Source organism: Anarhichas minor, unplaced genomic scaffold (genome assembly GCF_050575085.1).
Source record: "Anarhichas minor isolate MPS153535 unplaced genomic scaffold, ASM5057508v1 ptg000041l, whole genome shotgun sequence".
NCBI classification, from domain to species: Eukaryota; Metazoa; Chordata; class Actinopteri; order Perciformes; family Anarhichadidae; genus Anarhichas; species Anarhichas minor.
In genome coordinates this window covers 1,814,313-1,835,738 of record NW_027466487.1, presented here as the reverse complement: position 1 = coordinate 1,835,738, position 21,426 = coordinate 1,814,313, and the positions used below count along the sequence as shown (strand labels likewise).

Here is a 21,426-nt window from a genome sequence, read left to right as displayed (position 1 = left end):
TGTCAGACATGTTTTAAAGTTAAGCTTCCTTTAGATCCCTGTGGTTCTCTGGCCATTTGTCTGTTCTTTGGGATGCGTAAGACCTTCAGGAAACCAGCTTTAAGTTTATTTTCACCTTTTGAAACACACCGACAACTTGAGTCTGGTCAACATTTCAAGATTTTCATAAAAGAAAAAAAAAAGAATAATCTCACTGATACTAACATGATAGACCTAATATATCTGATTTCCTATCTTATCAAACTTTCTTTTGCATTTTAATTCATTAGTTTCAACTGCCTTGTATTTAACACTTTGATCACTTGTTATTTCAATTTGGTCCTTTAATTCTATGTTCTAGTTAATCATATTACTCCACATTTATATCTCTCTTTACTGTTGTGTTGTCTGGCAATGGTCTATGGAGCAATATGAGGTCTTGATGTCTGTGTTTTTCAGGTGACACAGAGCTTCCTGTAAGTCTGTGTCTATGTCTATATGTGCACCACAAAGAAAATAGAGTTCACGAAATACACAACCTGAGAGACAAATACACAAAACAGTAGCCTAACTAATATCAAAATTCAAAACACAGGAGAAGAAACTGCTCTCAATGTAATATCGATTGACAGGTACATCAATAGATGGCATAACAAGTATGTTTTCTAAAGCTGAAAACATTTACTTTCATTATGTGAACATTTGTGCTGAAGGAGCACTGTGTAGGATTAGGGGAATTCATAGGCAGAAATGGAATATATTATTGGTAATGATGTTTTCTTTAGTGTTTAATCATCTGAAAGTAAGAATAGTTGTGTTTTCATTACCTTAGAAAGAGCCGCCCATATCTACATAGTAGGCAGGTCCTCTTCACAGAGTCCGCCATGTTGCCCAGAATAGACAAACACGAGCTTCAGACAGTGAGTCTTACACACTGCTCTTAATAAAGGAGTAAACTCTATTAGTTGATTGGCAGAAAATGTAGACTTTACACTGATTGAGTTAGAGTTTTCATCAACAATATCTTCCTTTTGGGGGTAAAAAAAAGCTAGTCCATTTATTTATTCATAAATAAAGTATTATTGCTAGTAGTAGTAGTAATTCGTGGTTCAATTACATTGTGTTGGTCATGTCTCTTTTATTGAGATACAAAACGTTATTGAATAATGTATTTATTGTTTGTCATTCAGTATTGTAACATTGCACTGAAAACTTTTTGACTAATTGTTTGATTTATTGAGTTACTGACTGACTGAGTGAGTAAAGTACAATTATTTAAGTACTGTACAATTTTAAGGCAGTCTTGGTCACTTCTTCATAGTGCTACCTACTTTGGGGCAAATAGTGTACTCCACTTATTACTCCACTAAATTTACTTGAAAGTTAAAGTGATAGTTACTTATTGTTTTACTTCCAGGTTAACATTTAACACAGAAACATGAGATCAGTATATAACATATGATAATTAAACCCAACAATTCATTTGTTAAAGTGTGTTAAAATTGCAAGCCTGGACCAGCTAATAAAGCTGTTAAAATGTTGCTTACACTTCATGTATTATAACAACCATATTATAGTACTAATGTACTGATGGGAGCCATTCAGCGCAATACTTCTACATTTAATGTTGGAATACATTTTTATGATAGTACCTCTGTGCTTTCAGTTTGTTAACAACATGACTTTTACTCATAAAAATGTATTTCGACATAACGCTATTCCTACTTTTAATTAAATGATCTAAATACTTCCTCCACCATTGTGCCCTTGTACCTTTGTGTTTAACTTGTATACTTGTTGTTAATAACTGTTTTTCGCATCATATTTCATTCTCTACCCTGCCGTGGTTCGACATGTGTGTGGCTTCCCCTTTGCTAGTGGGCGTTGAGCACAGCTGGGGGCGGTGATGGGGAACAACGTGCTCTGTGTGTACAAGCAGGCGGCGATAAGACAACAAGCCAGTCAGACTTGATCACAGAACATCACAGATCGCTCCGGCGCTGTAAATCACTTCATCACCTTTTGAAACAGACTGGTGACCGAGAGGACGACCTGTTGAAGATTTCAAAGCAAAACCGTTTCTGACATGCACTTTGATAAATGTGAGTACATGTGCTTTTGATTTGTTAATTATGTGCAGACTACAAGTGTCACCGCTGGTATGATTTGTTCATTGAGTGCAGATTTATAATGCTGACAGTAATGATGACAACTAATCGTTTTTCAAGTTACTGCATTGCTGAACATACTTGTTTTCAACATACAGTAATGTGTTATTGTGTTAGTGGCAGCAGTATGATGAAAACTAATTGATTGTATTTGTCTACAACATTACACATTATCCCTCCATCGTAAACACATTTGATAGAATCAGGTTTGACTTTATTTAGAACTATTTAGAACTGTGGACCTTAAATCTCACTGATTTGAGCTTTTGTAAACTGTAACTGTGTTTTAATGTTAGACTGTGTTTTCTAACCAAAAGGACAATGTGTATATTTTAGATTTAATATAGTTCAGTGACACCTTCAGCCTTTCTTTCAGTTGTTGTTGAATGACAGCATAATTCTGGTGAATCCAAGAGTCTGGACATTATTTGGGGAAACCCTGATACACCTACACCCCTGCTTGTTGTTTTCATTTCCCCTTTTGATTAATGCCAGACAAACAAACTTTGTGACGTGACGACTTAGCTTTGTTTGTTCAAGCCCTCTTTGACACAGGCTTGAGTGATCACATATCTTCTCTGTCTTGCCGGGCTCGGTTATACCACAAAATGAGGAAATTGGCTCCGCACTGCTTCTTTCTTTCTGTACACAGTAAGCCAAAAGAGAAAGGTCGTCGGAATCCCCAACCTCCCACACACATGACTCAATGTCCAGGGGTTTCCACAACTCCTATTTGAATATTGCACAGAGTAGCCCAAAGCAGTGTGGGGGCACTTTAAGCAAACCCAACATGTATATATGTGTGTGTGGGCTAAGATGTCCTCTTACTCTTAGAGAAACTAAAAGCCATTTCCTCACTTCTAGTTTCTCTCAGCTGATGTGTCAGACTGTAAAGTCTTGGGCAACTTCTATCGTATGGTAATTTTCTGTTTGATATCGATTGTGTTGTTACATTTTGCAGCATTACATCATCAGTAACAAAAAGGCCAAAGGTTTCTTCCTTTTGTTGTAAAGATCAAATGAGTCATGATTGAGTAACCTATAGTAACACCTTCTGAACTTGAAAATTAAACCTGGCTTCACTGAAATGTACTGACTGATGTCATTTATTCTGATAAAGTGACCTTTATGATATTGTGCGGGCAGGTCACACACACAGCAGCACAAGGCCTTATTGTTTGGGACAGGTTTTCAGCTGGAAGTGAAAGTGTTGCTGTTGAAAGATGCGACTACCAGACAGAAATCTAATCTCCACAAACTCACATTTCTCTCTCGCTGGTGGAATTTGCATATTTTGTTTTTGGAAGTATACCTTCTTTGTATTTGCTCTGGAGAATAGAGCTATATTGTCCCTGTGTGGCGCAACACAGCAGTCAACATTCACAGGCAAGAAGAACAAGATAAATGACACAGGAACATAACTCTCTTCTTCGTGCTCGGCCTCCGGGACATGTAGGTGCAAAAGAAAGCACAAGGCGGCCACACGTGTCGAGGTGACGTGCCTGTGACACACCGAAGACAGGAAGATGTGGTTTGCCTTTTCTGTTAGCGTAACGGAGCGAGACAGGAAGATGTCATAGAAAATAAGCTGTGGCAATCCCATGCAATAGGTTTTCTGATGAATCTGTCTGGTTTTGCACGGCCGCACGATCTGTGTTCCTAATGGAAGAGGTTTCTCAGAGCTTTATCTTTGTACTCCGGTTCCACAGACAAGGTGGAAATATCACTTTATCTTTCACGTGTGGGGTGAAGGTTTTGAGGAAACAACCTGTGTGGTCACGTCATGTCAGCTGGAAACATCAGAATTCTGTTTTGCAATATGTTTTCCTATTTTTCTCACCTGTTTAATGGAAATTATACTTATTTTTTATCAGCAGAGGAAAACATACTCATAGTATAATGGATTTGATATTTTCTATTTGATGTACTTTTGTCTAAGGAGGCGCAGAAAAATGCCACAGTGGAGAAAGTGAGCAGGCGGACTCATTTAAGAGATGGCATTGTAATGTTATTATCCCACTCGAAGACTTTATTCTGCCCTGCATTAATTACAATCTAAGCCTTTTACTGCTTTAATAAACCAAAGCCTCTCTTGATGAGATATAAAGTAAAATGTTGATATACTCCAGTGAGATTAGAACTTGCATACACAGAGAGGCTGCCCATACTTTACATTATCTGCTATTTATTTTCTAACTGACATATTTTGTGATGCATAACCATAAAAAGAGAGAGCTGAATAATCGATCTATTTGCAGCTCTATGTTTGATAGAATTCTAAATGAAATATATTTGGGATTTTGACTGTTGGATGGACAAACCATTTTATATATCAAAGAATGAATCAATACTTATAAAAGATAACCTGCAGATACATGGATAATTATATAAAGTAATTCGCTGCAGCCCTAACTGTTGCATTTCCAAAATGTATCCGTCTATTATGTCCGTCACATGTGAACAAAACACATGACCGTATAGTCATTCCTTTACTATTGACCCTTTTCAGCGCCAAAAGAGAAGCAGTGTTGCAGTCTGCCCACAGTGAAGAAACTCTTGGAGCAGAAGAGAAGGCGTGAGACAACGTCTGTCCCACCCTCCTGCTCTACGGCCAGCACAAGTCCTGCTCCTCCAACTACTGTTGCAGTAAGGCAGCTCACAGAGGGGATCAGCATCTCACTAAATGTTATATCGTAAAGATGTGACTGTTGATGTTTGTTTTTTTCTTCCATTCTCCCAGCAGTTACCTTCAGCAGAACAGTTTACCTGTACAGGTAAGAGTAGGACAACTTCTGCACAACACTTAAAGGAAAAGCCTGTTGATATTCTTTATGGCCTGATATAGCTCATTCCTCTGGGACGTAGAGCTTCATTTCTGTCCAAAAAGTATAAAAAAAATGCTTGAATTAGCCCCACTGTCACTTTGGGTGACATGTTCCATCATTAAGATGAACATGGACACATGGAGGCAATTACACATACACTATCTCCAAAAAATACACCAATTAAAAATGAATTATGTGTTTTTGACCTGTTTATTATTAGGATGTATGTCTATGGTTTGGGACAGGGTGGGGAAGTCAGAAAGTATTTAGGGACGGACTAACACTTTGTGGTTTTTGGTCTTTTCATGGGATTTGTTGGCAATAACAAAATTGTGAAACATCACCAGACCTGTTATTTTATCTTGAACATAATGTTGTAACATTACTGACTGAGTCCTTTCCATTTTAGGTGCATCAAGCAGCTACTCAGACATGGCAGTGAGCTATGAGCAGTGGACCCCTGCAGCAGAGTCTGCAGTCGGTTACTACCACAGCCATCCAGAAGCCAGCTACGCTGCAGCCTACAGCCAATACTGCACACAGCAGCAGGTCCCGGGATATGGAGACACAATGACTCAAACTTACGTAAGAGAAATCCTGTAAATGTGGACTTTCTACTAACATGTTGTACGTATCTGGATCATACCTGTATGATGGTTTGACCTTTATTACCTGTTTTCTCCTGAGCAGGAGTGCCCGATGAGTGGAGTCACAGATCCCGACATGTCTTCGTCTTGGTCCCTTCTGGGCTCCAGTCAGACCGCACAGCTGAGCTTTGGTTCGTCAATGGACGCCACCAAGCTGGAACAGGCCAGGATGCTGCTCAACGGGATGGATTACAGCAGAGCTACTGGGCAGGATGAAGACGGAGACACGTGAGTGCTTATGAGTGGCTACATGTGTGTGAGAATGTGCCGTGTGGATTATATGTGTGCTAATGAAGCCCAAGAAAGAGACGACAAGTTAACTGACAAATATGGGCCTTCTCAATTTTCTTTGAGACACACACACACACACACACACACACACACACACACACACACACACTGCTGACATCACCACTGTGTGTGAATGCGCATATGTGAGCACACAATTTATCTATTTACTAAGGGGTTTCGTTTTCAGTCACAAGCTAAAAGTGAGAGCCACGTTTGCAGTTCTGTAATCCCACAAAGATTAAGAAAACCAAAAGATGTGAATGAGTCAGCCTCTCATGCTCGATGATTATATAAAATGGAGAGACAAATTCATCTGTGAAAGGAAAAAGTGTGAAATTGGTTTCAAGGATTACCACGACTCTCCTGCCAAACTTAAAACAAATGTATGGTGTGCTCTTGTTCTCTCAGCATCCTGCACATCTACACTGCCAAGGGGCTCAGGGAGTGTGCCTTTGCTGCTGCAGAGAGGCTCAGGGATATAGGCGGGCTTGATGCCAAAGAGCACAAGGGAAAGGTATGCACAAAAAAATCTTCCAAAGTCTGCAAATTGCTCTTTTTGACACAACATACTTTAAAAAAAATGTTTTAACGAGAAACATTAGCGCAGGATGATAATTTCTCAAAATAGAGTTGTTTAATTAATGTGCTTGTGCAGACTGCTTTACTGGTGGCGGTGACGGCAAACCAGCCAGAGATTGTGCAAGATCTGCTGTCCTTTGGAACGGACATCAATGCCTGTGATGATAAAGGACAAACTGCCCTTCATCTGGCTGCCGACTATGGTTTACCTGGGGTTCTTCAGGTAAAGGCAGCACTACTAATCAATTTATTTGGCATGACTATCACAGCAAGTCATACAAATGTGGGTTATACCAAGCAGACCTTAATGATTCCTCTTTTGCAGGCAATTCTGTCCAGCAGGCCGGCTGTCAACCTGGAGGCCCGCAATTTTGAGGGTAACTTAATGTTATTACAATGCAAATGATTAGCCAACAGGAGAGTATTGTTAACCTAGACATACATTATAATTTGGACTATGTTTTTAGCACCATTTCCAAAGTATTTACATCATTAGAGCCTCAATTGAAACGTTACATGTGTCTTCTTCTTTGCCTCAGGTATGACTCCTCTGCACTGCGCAGCCATTTCTCACAGTGTCACCATGAAGGCGTTGTCCAACAGTGGGCTGGCAGATGTTGGTCTTCAGACCAAGGCTGTGGAGAAGCTCTCCTGTGTACAGATGCTTCTCACTGCCGGGGCGTTCCTACTCAGCCAGGTGCAATATAGCTCTCCCTTTTCTGAATGTCATGTGAGCAAGTAATAAGCATATAAGTGTCACAGTAGAGACATGTTAGTAGGTGGTCTGTCAGCAGTCAGGTATGGAGTTCAATATGTTAAACCCTGACCTTTCAGTCAGAATTATCAGTTCATAGGGGAAGTGCCCAGGTTTTATCCAACCATGATGACAAACCATTAACCCCCCAACTACTCCCTGTTTTGGTTTGTCAGCCTTGTTTGACACTTAAATGTTTCAGTCTGACTTGCGGTTTTCACTCATCCACTTCCAGGAAATCAAAAGTAACAAGACGGTGCTGCACTTGGCAGTAAAGGAAGGGAACATCGATCTGGTGACTTATCTGCTGAGGATTCCCCTGCCGAACATGAAAGACTTTGTCAACTTGAAAGTGAGTCCCACTCTGGCACAAAACTCAAAACTGGATTTTAAAAATGCAAGTGTTTGTGGGTTTATGTGAATTTCAAAGTATATACTGTATACATACCTGACTATAAACAGTCTGAGTCATGCTGCATTTCCCCCCTTTTGCATACAGGCGCATGGTCACACGGCTTTACACATGGCAGCAGGTCTCCATGTTAACCCCCACCAGGAGGAGATCCTGCAGCTGCTTCTGCGCAGAGGAGCCGATCCCAGTATCCGCAACCTGGAGAACGACCAGCCGGCTCATCTGCTGCAGAGCGGCCTCCAGGGAGAGCAGGTGAGCAGCACATCATTGTTAACAGCCAGCCAGACGTGCACTGTTTCAGTTTTTGCCAAGGGTTAGTTATCATTAATGTATGTTTCAATTTCTAGCTCAAGCTCATGCTGAAGAAACGAAGTGCTTCCTCTCGTCGACGTATCGTGTCCTTGCAGGACCAGGAATGACATGGAAATCCCCACTTGTAATCCCCATTTGGAGGGAATGAGTTGTTAAGACGTTTGCCTCTGTTAAGAAGGGGATTTACAGTTTATTATTATGTTGCTTTGGGAATCTCTGGCCTATATATTGTTAACAAACTAGTTTGTCATATTAATCTCTGGATATAATTCATGAATCTTAAATTACCTGCGATTTGGTGTCTGTAAAAAAGGCTCTATTTATTTTTCTACGCATAGGCCGAATTATTCATGTGTCGGCAAAGAATTTCATTCCAAAATGTTTAAACTGTTCTGACTATAACAGACATTTTAATTTATGTATTTATTTTTATCAAAATGGATATTTAACTTTTGGAAATGAAAGCTTTTATTAAACGAACAGAATTGAAGAGCATCTACTAACAGCAGAGGCTATAGACGTCGCTGTGGAAGGTGGAGTGGTATTCGTTTCTCTGACAGGCTACACTCCCAGTTTAACGTTGATTTCTATGAAATCGTTTGTATGACCTCCAGGACAATGTCCCTGAAACCCCTCTGACACTCTTGTCAACCCCCCCCCCATCATGACAAGTTATCATATTGATACACTGAGTGATGGTTTTGATTTCGGTCAGCATCTGTGCTTATGTTAAGAATGTTTGTGGTTAAAATGAAAAGGAGCTATCACATGATTTAACTCTCTGTCTGTATGCATCATACTTACATGTGTAACATCAAGTACAACTTTTCTTTGTGGGAAAAGAAACTTGACTGTATGTAAAACTATTATGTATTTGAAACTGGTTGTGACAAATAATGTTCTTTTCCAGAGTAATTACATGAGTAAGTCAGGTGAGAAATTGTCTGACTAACTGTACATTTTAGTCATGAGTCATGAATAAAGGTACAGTAACACTTGTATTTAAAGCTCCATCTAAATGTTTTCCAAGATGGAAAATACATCATCCCACTAGAAAGGGATAGTGTCAAGAGGATTATAATTGTCGAACATAATTTCCACTGAGGTTTACTGCAATGATAATAAACCTTAGTCACAGATGAAATGAGGTTTGTTTTTTGTTGTAATTTGAGAGATTAATTAGGTTTCGAGCTGCCTCTCACTTATGTGTCATCTCTGTAAGATGATATAAATTCCTGTAAAGTACACAGGAAATATCAATCTCATAAATAAACAACCTAATACTAATATTGTATATTGTATATAATAAGACACTGATAAAATCATCCTGACTAGACAAGACCTTTATTTGAAACAGGGGTTTCATTTTCCAGCTTTACAGGTAACATAATGATTCGTACCTTTGCCTTGAGATTCAAACAGAATAAATTACTAATAAGCAAACTCAAACACTGTATTACATAATTTTCCAAAGCATTATAAAATAAAATACATAACTGAACATTGTCTTTTACTTTTCATCAATGTATTATGCTAGCTATTTCATTTTAGCATGTTCAATTTTTGCCTATTCTGTTTATTCGTTTCTTCATTATTTTGTCATGCTAGAAAAAGTAGATATCAACAGAAATGAAGAAAAATAACGACAACAGACAATTGATCAATGCGTGCAGTTCCTTTTTTTTCGATCGGGAGATTTCGCTTGTTTATGAATATTCAATCATGCTCTTAACTTAATTGTTTTACAGGAGTCAGATGTAAAGAAGAGAGACAACAATTATTGCATTTGTTTGATTAAAAGTACCCATTCAAGTTTCATGGTTGGTCATATTTTTTTTTCTTCTTTTATTCCCAACACTCGCATATTAATGAACAATCTGATATTTGATCACTTATTGTAAGACTTTCTACATAATTCCATGGGAGACTCAATAAAACCAGGTTAGGATGCTTTGGAAAACCTTGTTGATCATCTCGCTGGCAGAGGTATATCAGCCAAACAGGATGGCCATAAATAATCAGTGTGTGTGTGTATTCGCTGGCGTGGTTCCTGTAACGATGGCCTCCATTTCAAGTAGATACTATATTTTCTATACAGTTTGAGGAGGCACTGCAAAAGAAAAGGAAACAAATATCAGAATTGCAGAGAGAAAGTGAACATAATTGAATTCAAGCACATAATGATCCTGAACAGTGAAGTGAACTTACCCTCTGTCTTTGGGATTTGGGTACCAGATGAGCTGGAACTGCAAACAGAAAAAGTGAAATTAGTAAGTATCTGAATTGTTTTAATTGTTTAGGATTACTGATTACTGAAGTAAAGATTGAAAACTGTGGCCACAACTTCAACTTGGAGCTGGAGTTGGATTTGATCACGAGTATACATTATCCGGGTTACAGGATCCAAAAACAGTTGCAGCCACAGGGTTCTGAGGTAACTGAGAAGTAGCAGCCCTCGTCTTTCATCTCATCTCGCCATAGAAGCGGCATGCAATCAGTTCATATCAGATCAATATACCCAGTCACTACCAACACACGAGGAGTGTGATGCATACATTTTAGGAGCAAGCACTGCGATAAAGAGAACGTCATTTGTCATACGAGGTTCTGCGTGAAAAAATGTTTAATGTGTTGGAAGTGTGTTTTGGGGTATGCAGAAGAAGGAATGGGGGTATTCTGAGAACAGGCATCCAGGGCAGGGATAGGAAAAGCTGTGGGAAACTCAGTTTTAGTCAAAGAACAGGAAGATGTTTGGTCGGGTATTCCCTTCAAGTCAAATTCATACAGCATGCGCAGGCGGATCATCCACTGAGCTTTGCACAATTCTTACTTGGATGAGGATTTTACACAATTTGTGAATTTTTTACCTGTTTGGAAAATGATAGATTAGTTACAAAGGTACAGGTGATCACGTATACATGATTAAGCCTCTGTATTCAAGTATTATGTGAGAGAAAGTCTCAACTTACTGAGGGCTATTACAATGCCAGATACACACATGATTGCTGCAAGGACAACCCCCGTAGTCCGCAATGTCTCATAATCTACAAGGGACATAACCGCATGGGACTTTATAGGGGTGGGTTTATTATGAACGTGAAACATACTGTAGTAAAAAGTACAAAATATCATATGTTTTACATGGTGTTTTTGATTTATGAAAGTAGAAGATGGTGTATATCTTACCATAATCAAAGTCACTTCGGTCTGGAAACATAGATTCTGCAGAGACAGAGAAGGGGCGGTTATAGAAAACAGACTAAAAATGTTACTTCGGGTGCGGCTCCAGGGACAGCAATAAGCTTAAAAGGTGTGTTCAGTTCAGCACCATATAGACAGCAAGGTTTGCAGCTCTTCAGATCTGCAGGCTTGACTACACAACCCCTCAGGAGTATTTTTTTTTGTCCACTGAGAGGAGCTCAATGCAGCATCTTTGCTCAGCAGAAAAAGACGCACCATTAAAAAAGTGGGTTCCAAGCCAGCAGCAAGATACAGGGGTATCGTCACAGCAGCAGAGAAACAAAGAGAGATTCAATAAAAAAGTTGAAGAAGCCACTTGAAATGACTGCTATGTTTATCTTTTTTGACCCATTAACACTGTTAAAGAAAACTCTACTCTCAACCAACACAGTGATTTTGCAAATATAAGCGTGTTTAGGCTACACCGATGCCAGATTGTTAGAGTATCTGGGCGTCGATATTGCGGCTTGCATTGATGCTGAAGCCTCACACCCAAGTGGCTGAGCTGGCAGTTCGTATTTCTTTCCGCTGTTTTCTCTCTGCCACAAAGACTTTACAGTTTGAGAGAAACATGTTAAGTATTGTTCATTTATTCATCGCAGTGAGGAGTTTGCGGAAAAACTCCCTTTGTTATAACACTGATCCATGCATCACGAGTAAATTGGCTCTTGGCACTGAAGCAACAATGCAGCAGGATAATCAAAGATGCGTATGAAACTAAAACAATTGGTTTCTTCATTCAAATTAAATGACAAATCAAAAAAAATGATTACACATTTAATAACCAAACAAGTATTTCATTCTAAACTGAGACAGTCTGACAAACTGTTTCATGCATGTTACACCCTTGGAAATCACACAAAAGAAGAAAAAAGCAGTCAAACCTGTGGTGGCCATGGCTGCACTGTAGAGATGTAGAGGATCTCCGTCTCCCAGAAATTTAGCAGGATGCAGTTTAAGGTTGGATATGAATCGAGGTAGCTGGACAGGACAGCATGCAGAACTGCTTAAGAACCCTCTCTGCAAACTCAGCAGGGACCCTCTGGTGGCCACAGCAAAACACTGCATTCACAACGAAGGGTTACACCCACAGAGTGCCAGATCTGCCAGTACTACAGGGGATAGTGGGTCGCCACAGTAGCCCAAAATTACATTGAATAAAAGGGTAAACAGCTAATGTAATGCTACTATAAGGTAGTATGTATAACAGTCTACTGAGTATCATACAGTCTTCTGTGGAGCATGCAAGAGTATGGGGGGGTGTTAACTGCATGTGTGAATAAATTAAGATATTTTGGATATTTAACAATCGATGCTGTAATCTGTCCGTGTTGTGGATTTTGCACCAGATTCTCATCAGTTTGTAGTTTATAATGCCTTTTAGAAACGTTGCTTGCATGCTCAATATGCACCATTTTCTATTCCATGTGCTTTCTTTTGTGCAGTGCAGTCAGACCGTCCCTGCAACACCAGGGAGAAAATACAGTCTGCATACGCAGCTTTTGCTCTCGCAGGGGCTGCTATAATCACTACGGTTGAAAATCTGCCAATAAAAACAGCACTGAAAAGAGGGATATGTCAAATTAAGTCTTTTTTTTTTTTTTTAAAGACAGCCCCTTTCCAAGTATACTGCATAGTGCAGCACATAAATCATTCACAGTCTCACTGCTGGTGGTTACTACTGCATGTGTAACTGAAGTGTCTGCAGAGTCAGCAGAAGTGGGAGTGCAGCAAAATAGAGGGCTGTCCGCTGCTGGTCTACTTCTAACGGCAGAGAACAAAAGAACGATGCATGAAAGCAGAAGGAACCTTTTCAAAGATGTGTTTTAATATTTTGCATCAATCTGAAAGTCATAAAAATACAAATGAGAATCACACTTTTACCACACTACACTACCACCATATAAAGTTGGCTCATTATCTAATAACAGCAATTGATGATAAAAACATTAAAAAGGAAAAAAAAAAGGAGCACAGCAGCACTAAGAAATTGAAGGAAGCTTGTTGTGTTCATGGAAAGATTGTCCTCTGCTGTGATCAAGGTATTTGCTGCCACCTAATGGTAAGTCGATAACACTGTGGGAAAGAGGTGGAGGACAAGATTGAGTTGTTCTGAAAAAAAAAAAAATCGCTTTTAGCCTCCCTTTGCAGCAAATAGATTCGCAGATGTTTACAAGACACTGACCAGATCTCCGTTGCTCTTTGTCTTTGTGTCTACGAAGCTGTGGAAAGAGTTTTAGATTACTGTTTTATTTCAAAAGAAAGGCAATAAATCTACTTGATATAGTTATTATAATAGAAAGAAAAATATTTACCCCGAGGAACACCTGGTTCCACATCAGGACCTCTGGACCTGAGGATTATTAACAGATAATCAGGCTGGAGGGATGCTTTATCCGTTTTGCAGAGAAGGGTCTGGTTTTTACAGGTTTTACTTCGACTTCACTCACCTTGACTTGTCACCTGATGAACAGGTACATTTTCGGGCTGTTGTTTTGGGGGTAAAACACAAGAAAAAAAATTGCGACAAAATGAACATGAGACATCATAAAAAGAATGTATGCCGCTTTAACAGTCCCCGAACACCACCCCCTTTAGGCTATTAATAGAGGACGAGGTTGTTCCAAGCCTTGATGGGTGCATGATTACAGTCTTGAGCTTGTGCCAATAAACCCATCTGGCCAGCACGTCTTGGGAGGCCTTATATGTTTGCTTGTTGAACTTTCCCCACAATACAGGAGCCAGTGTGTTGAAGAACATTCAGCCAACAGCATTCATATCATGTGAAAATCTGCAAAAGAGTTTTGCCGTTCAACATCTTTGGTTATGATATTTAGATGCACCTCAGTTTGCCTATACACATCATAGATGTTAAATGCATTCACAAAACATGTGCTGCAAGACTCCATTCTGCTCATTATTGTTCTCCTTGTAAACGAAATAACATTTTGATAAAGTTATTGCGATGACGTGGCTGTATATAGTCTCCTACTGAAGGGTGAAACCTAAAGTGAAGCAGCCTATATAGCCACCAGACAGGCTCTTTTTACACATGTGAGCCGTGTCATGTAGGTTAATAACTATGTATGATTATCTGCACAGTGCAGGGTTTTTCAGTTTGGGCAGCTGAACTTCATGGTCAACCTGTTGAAACAGCTTTCAGATATCCAAGTACTCTCTAATCTAAGCTTCTCTAAAGATACTGCATACACCTTTTTGAAGGAACGTGTCTTTATCGTCTTCAAAGACAAAATGTAGCTCGTATTAGAAATAATGTACAATACTTTGATTAAGAAGCTGCCCATAAACAGAGACATGCTATTATACCTGAAGAGTTGACTAAGACGTGTACTTGCTAGAATAGTAGGCTAGCAAAATATTGGGAAATCCCGGACTAGACTAGTGACCTACATACTCTCAGGACTAAGAATAAAGCTGTAAGCATCTTGAAAGATAACACTCCTCCTTTACTCACTGACTTTGACACTGAGAGGCGCCAGAGGGTACCTGTTGCAATCAATGATGTTTTAAATGCAATATTTGATATGCCTCTTTATGTTGTGTTTTATGCTTTGCCTGTGTGTCACACTTTCATGATTGTGGATTAATTTGACAAAATCAGTTGACGTTGTTCAAAACCTAAAAGGCCCAATCGATAACTTTTATATTCACAAGTAATTTAAGAGTTATTGTATGAAAAATGATAAATCTGTATTTTGTATTGCTTGAGAAAATGAAAAATTGGAGAAGAGATTACAGATGTGAACAAACACATTACAGTGAGAAAACCTTTGATTAAGCCGGCATCTACTGTAACTCTGTGTATTTAATGACCGATCAATAATTTAGTTGTGATGGCAAGCTCCACTCTTTTAACTTGTGTCAGTGTGGGCTTTTTTTTACCATCATCATTTTAGTGTAAATACAACGACTTCATAGAGTGCAGTTAGGAATCCACAGTGGTTTTGACTAACAGAAGCAGAGTGTTTGGGTCCCAATTAATTATTTATTGGTTGGTTTTGGTTTGAGGGCTAGCACTGGCAGTGACCGCATGTGCAGGCAGTTGAGGAGAAGGAACCTTGGAAGGACACTATGATTGAGGAAAGGGATAAGATGTAAAGGGCAAATTGCTCTGATGCACGGACCATGACCATTGAATGCTGGGATTGTGAGCATCAGTGTGCCTCCCTTTCAGACCTCTGAGAGAGACTGCGAGGTCACTGCACACATACAGGGATCACAGTGTGGTGACGGCTGACACTCAGCACTACACATCCGCTGTGTACTTAAGGTGGTCAAACACTTACTGACAATGAGGAGGATCCCCATGATGAACAGTACCACTGCGAAAACCAGGCCACCGATTCTCAGAGATTCGTAATCTGAAATGAAAACAAAATTCTTTGTTATGTTTGCAGAAGTGCATGGTAACATGTGTCAGCTTTGAGATACAAAATACCATACGCTTTTAAGCTTTTTACCACATTTTGAGTCAAGAGCAGCATTGCAGACATTTTTTTGCAGCCCCCTGATGGTCACGGGACACCACAAATTCCTGTGAGCTGCAGTCACCAAAACTGTTAACACCATGGCCAAATTTAACTCTGTAGAAGCAATATGACATGTCTGTGTTTCCATCAATTGAAACAAAATCAAGGGAGCAGTTAGTCTGGGACAGGGTCTGCTTGTTTATGACATGAATGATAACATACCGTTTATGGGGATCACAGCTTTGTGAACATGCATCAAGCATTGTGTTGTTTAGTTAACAAGTTACCTAGCAAGATGGCAACTATCTGCAGACATTAGCAAATACATATTGACTACAATAAACTAAAACAAATATTGTTTTTTTATGGGAAAAAAAAGAGTAAGAATTGGCTACTGTTGTTTTCTTAGCTGCCAGAATTGTTCATCAATCCTTTAGTGCAGTGGTTCCAAAACCTTTTGGCTTGTGACCTCTTAAAATGAGGTATGGCATATGTTAGATCCCTTGCAAACACTTTGACCTAAGGTTGTTTAATTCTAAGGAAGGTCAGAGGAGATGAAAATACCCACAACTTCATAAGAAAAAAGACAAATCTGAGAAAAATAAACATAAATTTGTGTAACAAAAGTATATTTTTCCCCCTTTCTTATCCCTGTTAATAATCTCGTGACCCCTCAGATATATCTTGGGACCCCCTAAGAAATCCCTACCCCTGAGTTGGAAACCACTGCTTATGGTCTTTCAATAGGGCTACATACTATGGCTGGAATAGTACAAAATGGGTGTGGAGAACACTTCCAAAAATGCCTATAGAGTGCTGCAGGAATGAGTCCTAAGACTTGCAAATGAGTTGTCATTTTGCACTTCCGGATCTCTCTTCTCAGAGTCAATGGGTTTTTTTATGGGTTTTTGGTCAGTTTGCAACACAAGCACAAGAGATATCTTAACATTTTAGTCTACAATACAAAAATCTCGTGGTGTTCATTTGTGAAGATTATCTTAATGAACAAAACGTGTAAATATCATAAACTTGTGTTTGTCACAGAGCTTATTTTCAGCAGTAATCCAAAATCCAATGGAAAAATCCCGCTGACTTCTCAAAGAAACCAGTGCGACGCTAACTGCCGGGGTTGGCCAATGAAACTGAAAAAAATAACATCCAGTACACTGACGGTATAGAAACTTTGAGTCATTTTTTGCACGTCAGTGCCTTAGATGGACTTAAAATCAACGACACAGGGGACAGTATGAGAAGTATTCGCAGTGGGACTACTCCAGAAGCTTGGCCTCGGGGTGACGGTTTTCCGTCACTTCTGAAAAAACAAGTGGAAAATGCAAACTCTCTCTCATCTGGAACTCCCAGATGTTTCCTGCGTAGAGGGTCGGACATTAAAAGGCCCCGTTCATCTGCTAAACACTCACCGTAATTAAAAGCACTGTCACTGTCTGGTAGGAGAGAACAGAGAGAGGAAACAAATGAGAAGCAGATTTACCCACTGACACACTTCAGAGAGCACTCATGATATGACAGCTATTCAGCACTTTAAGGGCCTCAGTCATCCATCTAGTCATTAGCCCGTTTGGTGTGCCAATTTATATGCCAGCTAAAATGAGTGTGCAGTTTATCTTAATTTGACTTGTCTAAGCTTCTGTTCAAATAATACCCACCTTTGTCCTCATCTGCCGCTGAGGCTGTGAAAAAAGAAGCAAAAATCATTCATCTTTATAAGACATTCACATGGTGGTGTAAGTGCATGTCAGCAAATGGTAACATTGATGGTCGTGAGGCAAATTCACTCTGTGGAGAGGCAACAATCCAGACATTATAAACAATTGTTTATAATGACCACAGGTGTCTGGGGGGGGGGGGCATTTAAGCTTGGAATAGCACATTAAATGTTACATTATAACGTTTCTACTTGTGCCGGGCAACATTTCAAATCATTAATGCGTTCTTTTTACAGCTTTCATTAAAATGTTCAACAGACTGTGAACAGCTTTTAAATGTCAGCCAGTCCTAGTTGTGCTTATGTATAAACTTTAAACTGATGTTTAATGCAGTAAAATGATAATCTGTTAACCAAATGTCAGTAGACTTGAAGTGTAAGTTTGCTTATTGCAACTTATTCCACCTTTAAAAACCAAGGTCAGACTCTAACAGACCTGAGAGTCAGAGAGGACACTAAAAAAACCAGGGATCTATCTCAAAGAGAAACAAATCAAAGACCAGAAACTTGGCAGCTGTGTGAATAAATGATTGTTCAAACTGCAGTTTATGCAAACATTTACACTATTCTGACATGGCTGTAGCAAAACCCTGACATGAAATTATTTAAAATGGAAAATATGAAATGGAAGTTATACTGAAAACAGCATCTCTGCAATGCTAACAACGAGACAAGGCCTTTTATACACATTTGACCAAAAAGAGAACAAGCAGCAAGAGCAATGGCAAGCAGCCATTTCAAATAAGTGGTCACTGGAAATCAAATGGCCATGCATTGACAGTAGGAATGTAGGAAACTTACCAAACACCTCCCTGCCAAATGCCTATGTTATACAGACACATCAGCTGGTTTAAGTAGAAGGAACTTAAAAACACAACCAAAGCTACAGAAAGGGGAAGCGACTGAAGAACGCCACGCTCACACAGCTGGGTTTCATAGAGGGAACAGCGTAAAGCGTCTGCACGTTTAGTGAAACGGATGCTCACCGAGTGCAGGAGCCAGCCAGGAGCTGAACGCAACCAAGACCACAAGATCCATTGTACCTGCTGATAAGAAACAAAAAGGAAAAGTACACAACAATAAATACAAGTAATAAACATGCTCACTTGTTGGGGTAGTTGCTGTTTTATGAGGGCAATGTGCTGGGGTGAAAGAAAGTTGAGGCTTTTTTTTTATGCGACTTACAGATAAACTTTGTAACTCACTGACTCCCTTTAGACTAAAATAACTCTGCAACTTATAAACAGCCTTGCTGAGAACAGAGAGATGGCTGTTGTGAAAATCTTTCGCAACTCCCCTCTAATACCTCAGAAACTCCCAAACAGCTAGTTTAAGGTTAGTGAGGACTAGTTGTTGTCCGAAAACAGTAAGGGATCAGAAATGGAAGAACATGGTTTATTTACCAACCTGCTTGTTTGCATTAAACTATATTGTTAATAGGGCTCCAGCTAACGATTCGTTTTCATTGTCAATTAATCTGTCAAATATTTTCTCGATAAAATGATTTGTTGTTTGATATCAGAAAATGACTAAAAATGTCAATGATTGTCTTGTTATGTCCACAACTAAAAGTTGTTCAGTTTACTGTCACAGAGCATGTAATGAAACCAGAAAATATTCACATTTAAGAAGCTGGAATCAGAGAATTTGACTTGAAATTACTGAAACTGATTCATTTCATATCTGACAACTAATCGATTAATTGTTGCAGCTCTAATTGTTTTATATCGAAAGGAATAGTCAAAATAAAAATGAAATATAGCTCCAAAAACACTGGATCTGACATGTCCCAAAATACATCTGAATAAGTGTTTCATTTGTGCCCCTTCAATGAGAGCATGCCTGGGACACAAAGCTCCATCTCGGCTAGACCGCGTTACGTTATCAGGATACGTTTCTAAATAACAGGGCCTCCTGACTCTAGAGAAGAGGGTCTATTTCAGGCTCAGCGCCTCAGTACTCCAGCAGTAGAGTTGAGGGGTGCACGGCAAGGCCGGTGTTGTGTTGCAAGTGCTATTTGGTCAGTGGGTTCGGACCTGTTTTGCTGGGTCATCTAGTTTACAAATGGAACACGAACCATGGGGCTGTTTTTCTGTCTATATGTTATCCAGGACATTCTCTTTTTACACCCATGTTGAGGTTCCACATCCAGACTGCACCTCCTTATTGGCCGCAAAGGTCGCCACACATGCACTGCATGACCAAAGAGCATACTTGTTGCAGTTGTTAGGTTCACAGCGACATTATATAAATAAATTCCCAAGGCACGCCAACAAAATGTAATGCAGGTACGCACAGCTTTAGCTCCACGCTGGCAAAAAAAACTAAGCCCTGGAATAAAATGTTTTGCATTGCAAAGATCAAAGCCTACGTTAGCAGAGCCAAGGTTTCCCTCCCTGGCCCAGAGCAACGCTGGGGATTCATCCATGACTAGAGTGGGGGTGTGAACATGGAGCTGGAGTGGAGAGAAATGTAAACTTCAACCATGGGAACAGGATTAACAACAAAGGCCTGCCAATCAAGTTTAATCAAACAAATACAGGGTGAGTTATTCCAACAACAACTAATCCAATAATCTTGTTTGTTTGCCTTCTGAGTGATGTAGAGGAATAGAATGGAGAGACAGGAAACACGCCCATAAAGCGGCACTTTAAAAATGAATTACAATGGCTTCTAATAAAGTGGGATTAACATGGAGAGTTTGTAATTAAATAGCGGGGTTGCTTACATTTACACTTACAGGCAAGTCCATATGAGTGCTTTCACACTTTAAATACACATATCAGCGCTTTAGACACAGACCTATGGGAATTAAAACTTGGGACTCCACGTTTTTGTTCTCGCCGATTCACGCGATAACGATTAATGAACATTGTTGTTTGCTACAGTTTTCTGGCAGGACTCAAGTGTAAACAGTGTGATACTAAACTCCCATTCAACTTCTCAAATGGTGTGGCATTTTCAAGCAGGATAGCGCAGCTTGACAACACGGTAAATTAAAGAAACCTACAAAACGGTTGGCTTGTGGATTCAAATTTGTGGGATCAACATGAGCGGTGGTTATGAGCAAACTACGGTGAAACAGAACCATTTAGTGGGAAGTTGGAGATTGGTTGGAAGTTGTGTTCAAAATGCCCAGCTGAAACAAAAAAAGGAGGAAAAGCTCTGCAAGACAAAATCCTGTGCACGCGGATGTGTTTTGGAATACTAATATTCCGCCGTATTCATATTTGGCATTGTATTTATGGAAATGTATTCATTTCAAAGCATACGTTTGGACATTTACATGAACTTACCGTGTGTCAGCCTCCTGTAAGCTCTAACGTGAGTTTCTCTCCTCCGCTGAGCCGAACTTCGATAAACAAGTTTTCCACTTGTTACTTCAGCCAAGAGATTAAATATGATCCGCAAAACCTTCTCTTATAGCTTGCAAATAAAATGAAAAGCAGTGATTAAAAAGGAATTATTCTGTTGAGATTCCTAGCTATACTCGCTTGCCCCCAAGTAGAGCTTTGTTCCTCCCTGGTCTTGCCTCAGGAATTAGCGAGAGAGAGAGAGAGAGAGCGAGAGAAAGGGGTGTGTGATTGCTCAGCCTCTGGAGTTCCTTCTTAAACTACCCTGAGCTCCCCTGAGCAGAGATAAACAGCACAGGGAGGGCAACAGTACAGTGCTGCTGGGCAGAGATATTACTCCCATGCGATTTGGTGCCAGCACAGATAGTAAAACCAGATTTCATAATGAACTGTAAATCGTGCTCATTTCCCCCAACAGCGAAATATAAGAGGCACAAGCAGCGCGCCTGTAGCACTGTGGTGTAATTTGGAGGCTTTGGAGAGAAGCTCAGCGCAGTGAAGTGAAAGCATAAACACTGGTGCGCTCTCACGGTCGGCGCAGTCCGTCAGTGAGATAAAGTTCTCTCTCAGCTATATGAAAACTGCCTAACCAAGGTCTCTCCCACACCAAACTGCCAGCCCCCCCCCCCCCCCGTCCTATAGCAGCAAAC

General features: G+C 39.8%; 2 protein-coding genes across 8 annotated transcripts; one reads left to right on the top strand and one right to left on the bottom strand.

Annotated features, from left to right (window-relative positions):
* Positions 1 to 1,924: 1,924 nt before the first annotated feature.
* Positions 1,925 to 9,785, top strand: nfkbid (nuclear factor of kappa light polypeptide gene enhancer in B-cells inhibitor, delta). 2 transcript variants are annotated; one of them, XM_076109185.1, is made up of 12 exons: positions 1,925 to 2,081; positions 4,657 to 4,793; positions 4,891 to 4,921; positions 5,382 to 5,557; positions 5,663 to 5,847; positions 6,319 to 6,424; positions 6,566 to 6,712; positions 6,815 to 6,866; positions 7,029 to 7,186; positions 7,479 to 7,595; positions 7,743 to 7,907; positions 8,003 to 9,785. In XM_076109185.1, exons 1-12 carry the CDS (start codon positions 2,066 to 2,068, stop codon positions 8,072 to 8,074), a joined length of 1,362 nt encoding a protein of 453 aa, XP_075965300.1. In that variant the 5' UTR covers positions 1,925 to 2,065; the 3' UTR covers positions 8,075 to 9,785. The 2 variants fall into 2 exon arrangements, with proteins under 2 accessions (XP_075965300.1, XP_075965299.1); XM_076109184.1 differs by having other exon boundaries at positions 4,888 to 4,921.
* LOC142969340 (FXYD domain-containing ion transport regulator 6-like) lies at positions 9,295 to 21,016 on the bottom strand. Of its 6 annotated transcripts, XR_012959123.1 has the most exons (12): positions 20,720 to 21,014; positions 18,410 to 18,469; positions 17,365 to 17,388; positions 17,119 to 17,142; positions 15,515 to 15,589; positions 13,658 to 13,694; positions 13,523 to 13,560; positions 13,393 to 13,429; positions 12,092 to 12,269; positions 11,154 to 11,189; positions 10,176 to 10,213; positions 9,984 to 10,077 (listed from the first exon to the last, which is right to left on the bottom strand). XR_012959123.1 is itself a non-coding variant. In XM_076109189.1 (9 exons), exons 2-8 carry the CDS (start codon positions 18,459 to 18,461, stop codon positions 13,422 to 13,424), a joined length of 258 nt encoding a protein of 85 aa, XP_075965304.1. In that variant the 5' UTR covers positions 18,462 to 18,466; positions 20,720 to 21,016; the 3' UTR covers positions 13,014 to 13,319; positions 13,393 to 13,421. The 6 variants fall into 6 exon arrangements, 4 of the variants coding, with proteins under 4 accessions (XP_075965301.1, XP_075965304.1, XP_075965302.1 ...); XR_012959122.1 differs by having other exon boundaries at positions 9,967 to 10,077; positions 10,176 to 11,189; XM_076109189.1 differs by lacking the exons at positions 9,984 to 10,077; positions 10,176 to 10,213; positions 11,154 to 11,189; positions 12,092 to 12,269 and adding an exon at positions 13,014 to 13,319 and having other exon boundaries at positions 18,410 to 18,466; positions 20,720 to 21,016.
* Positions 21,017 to 21,426: the final 410 nt, after the last annotated feature.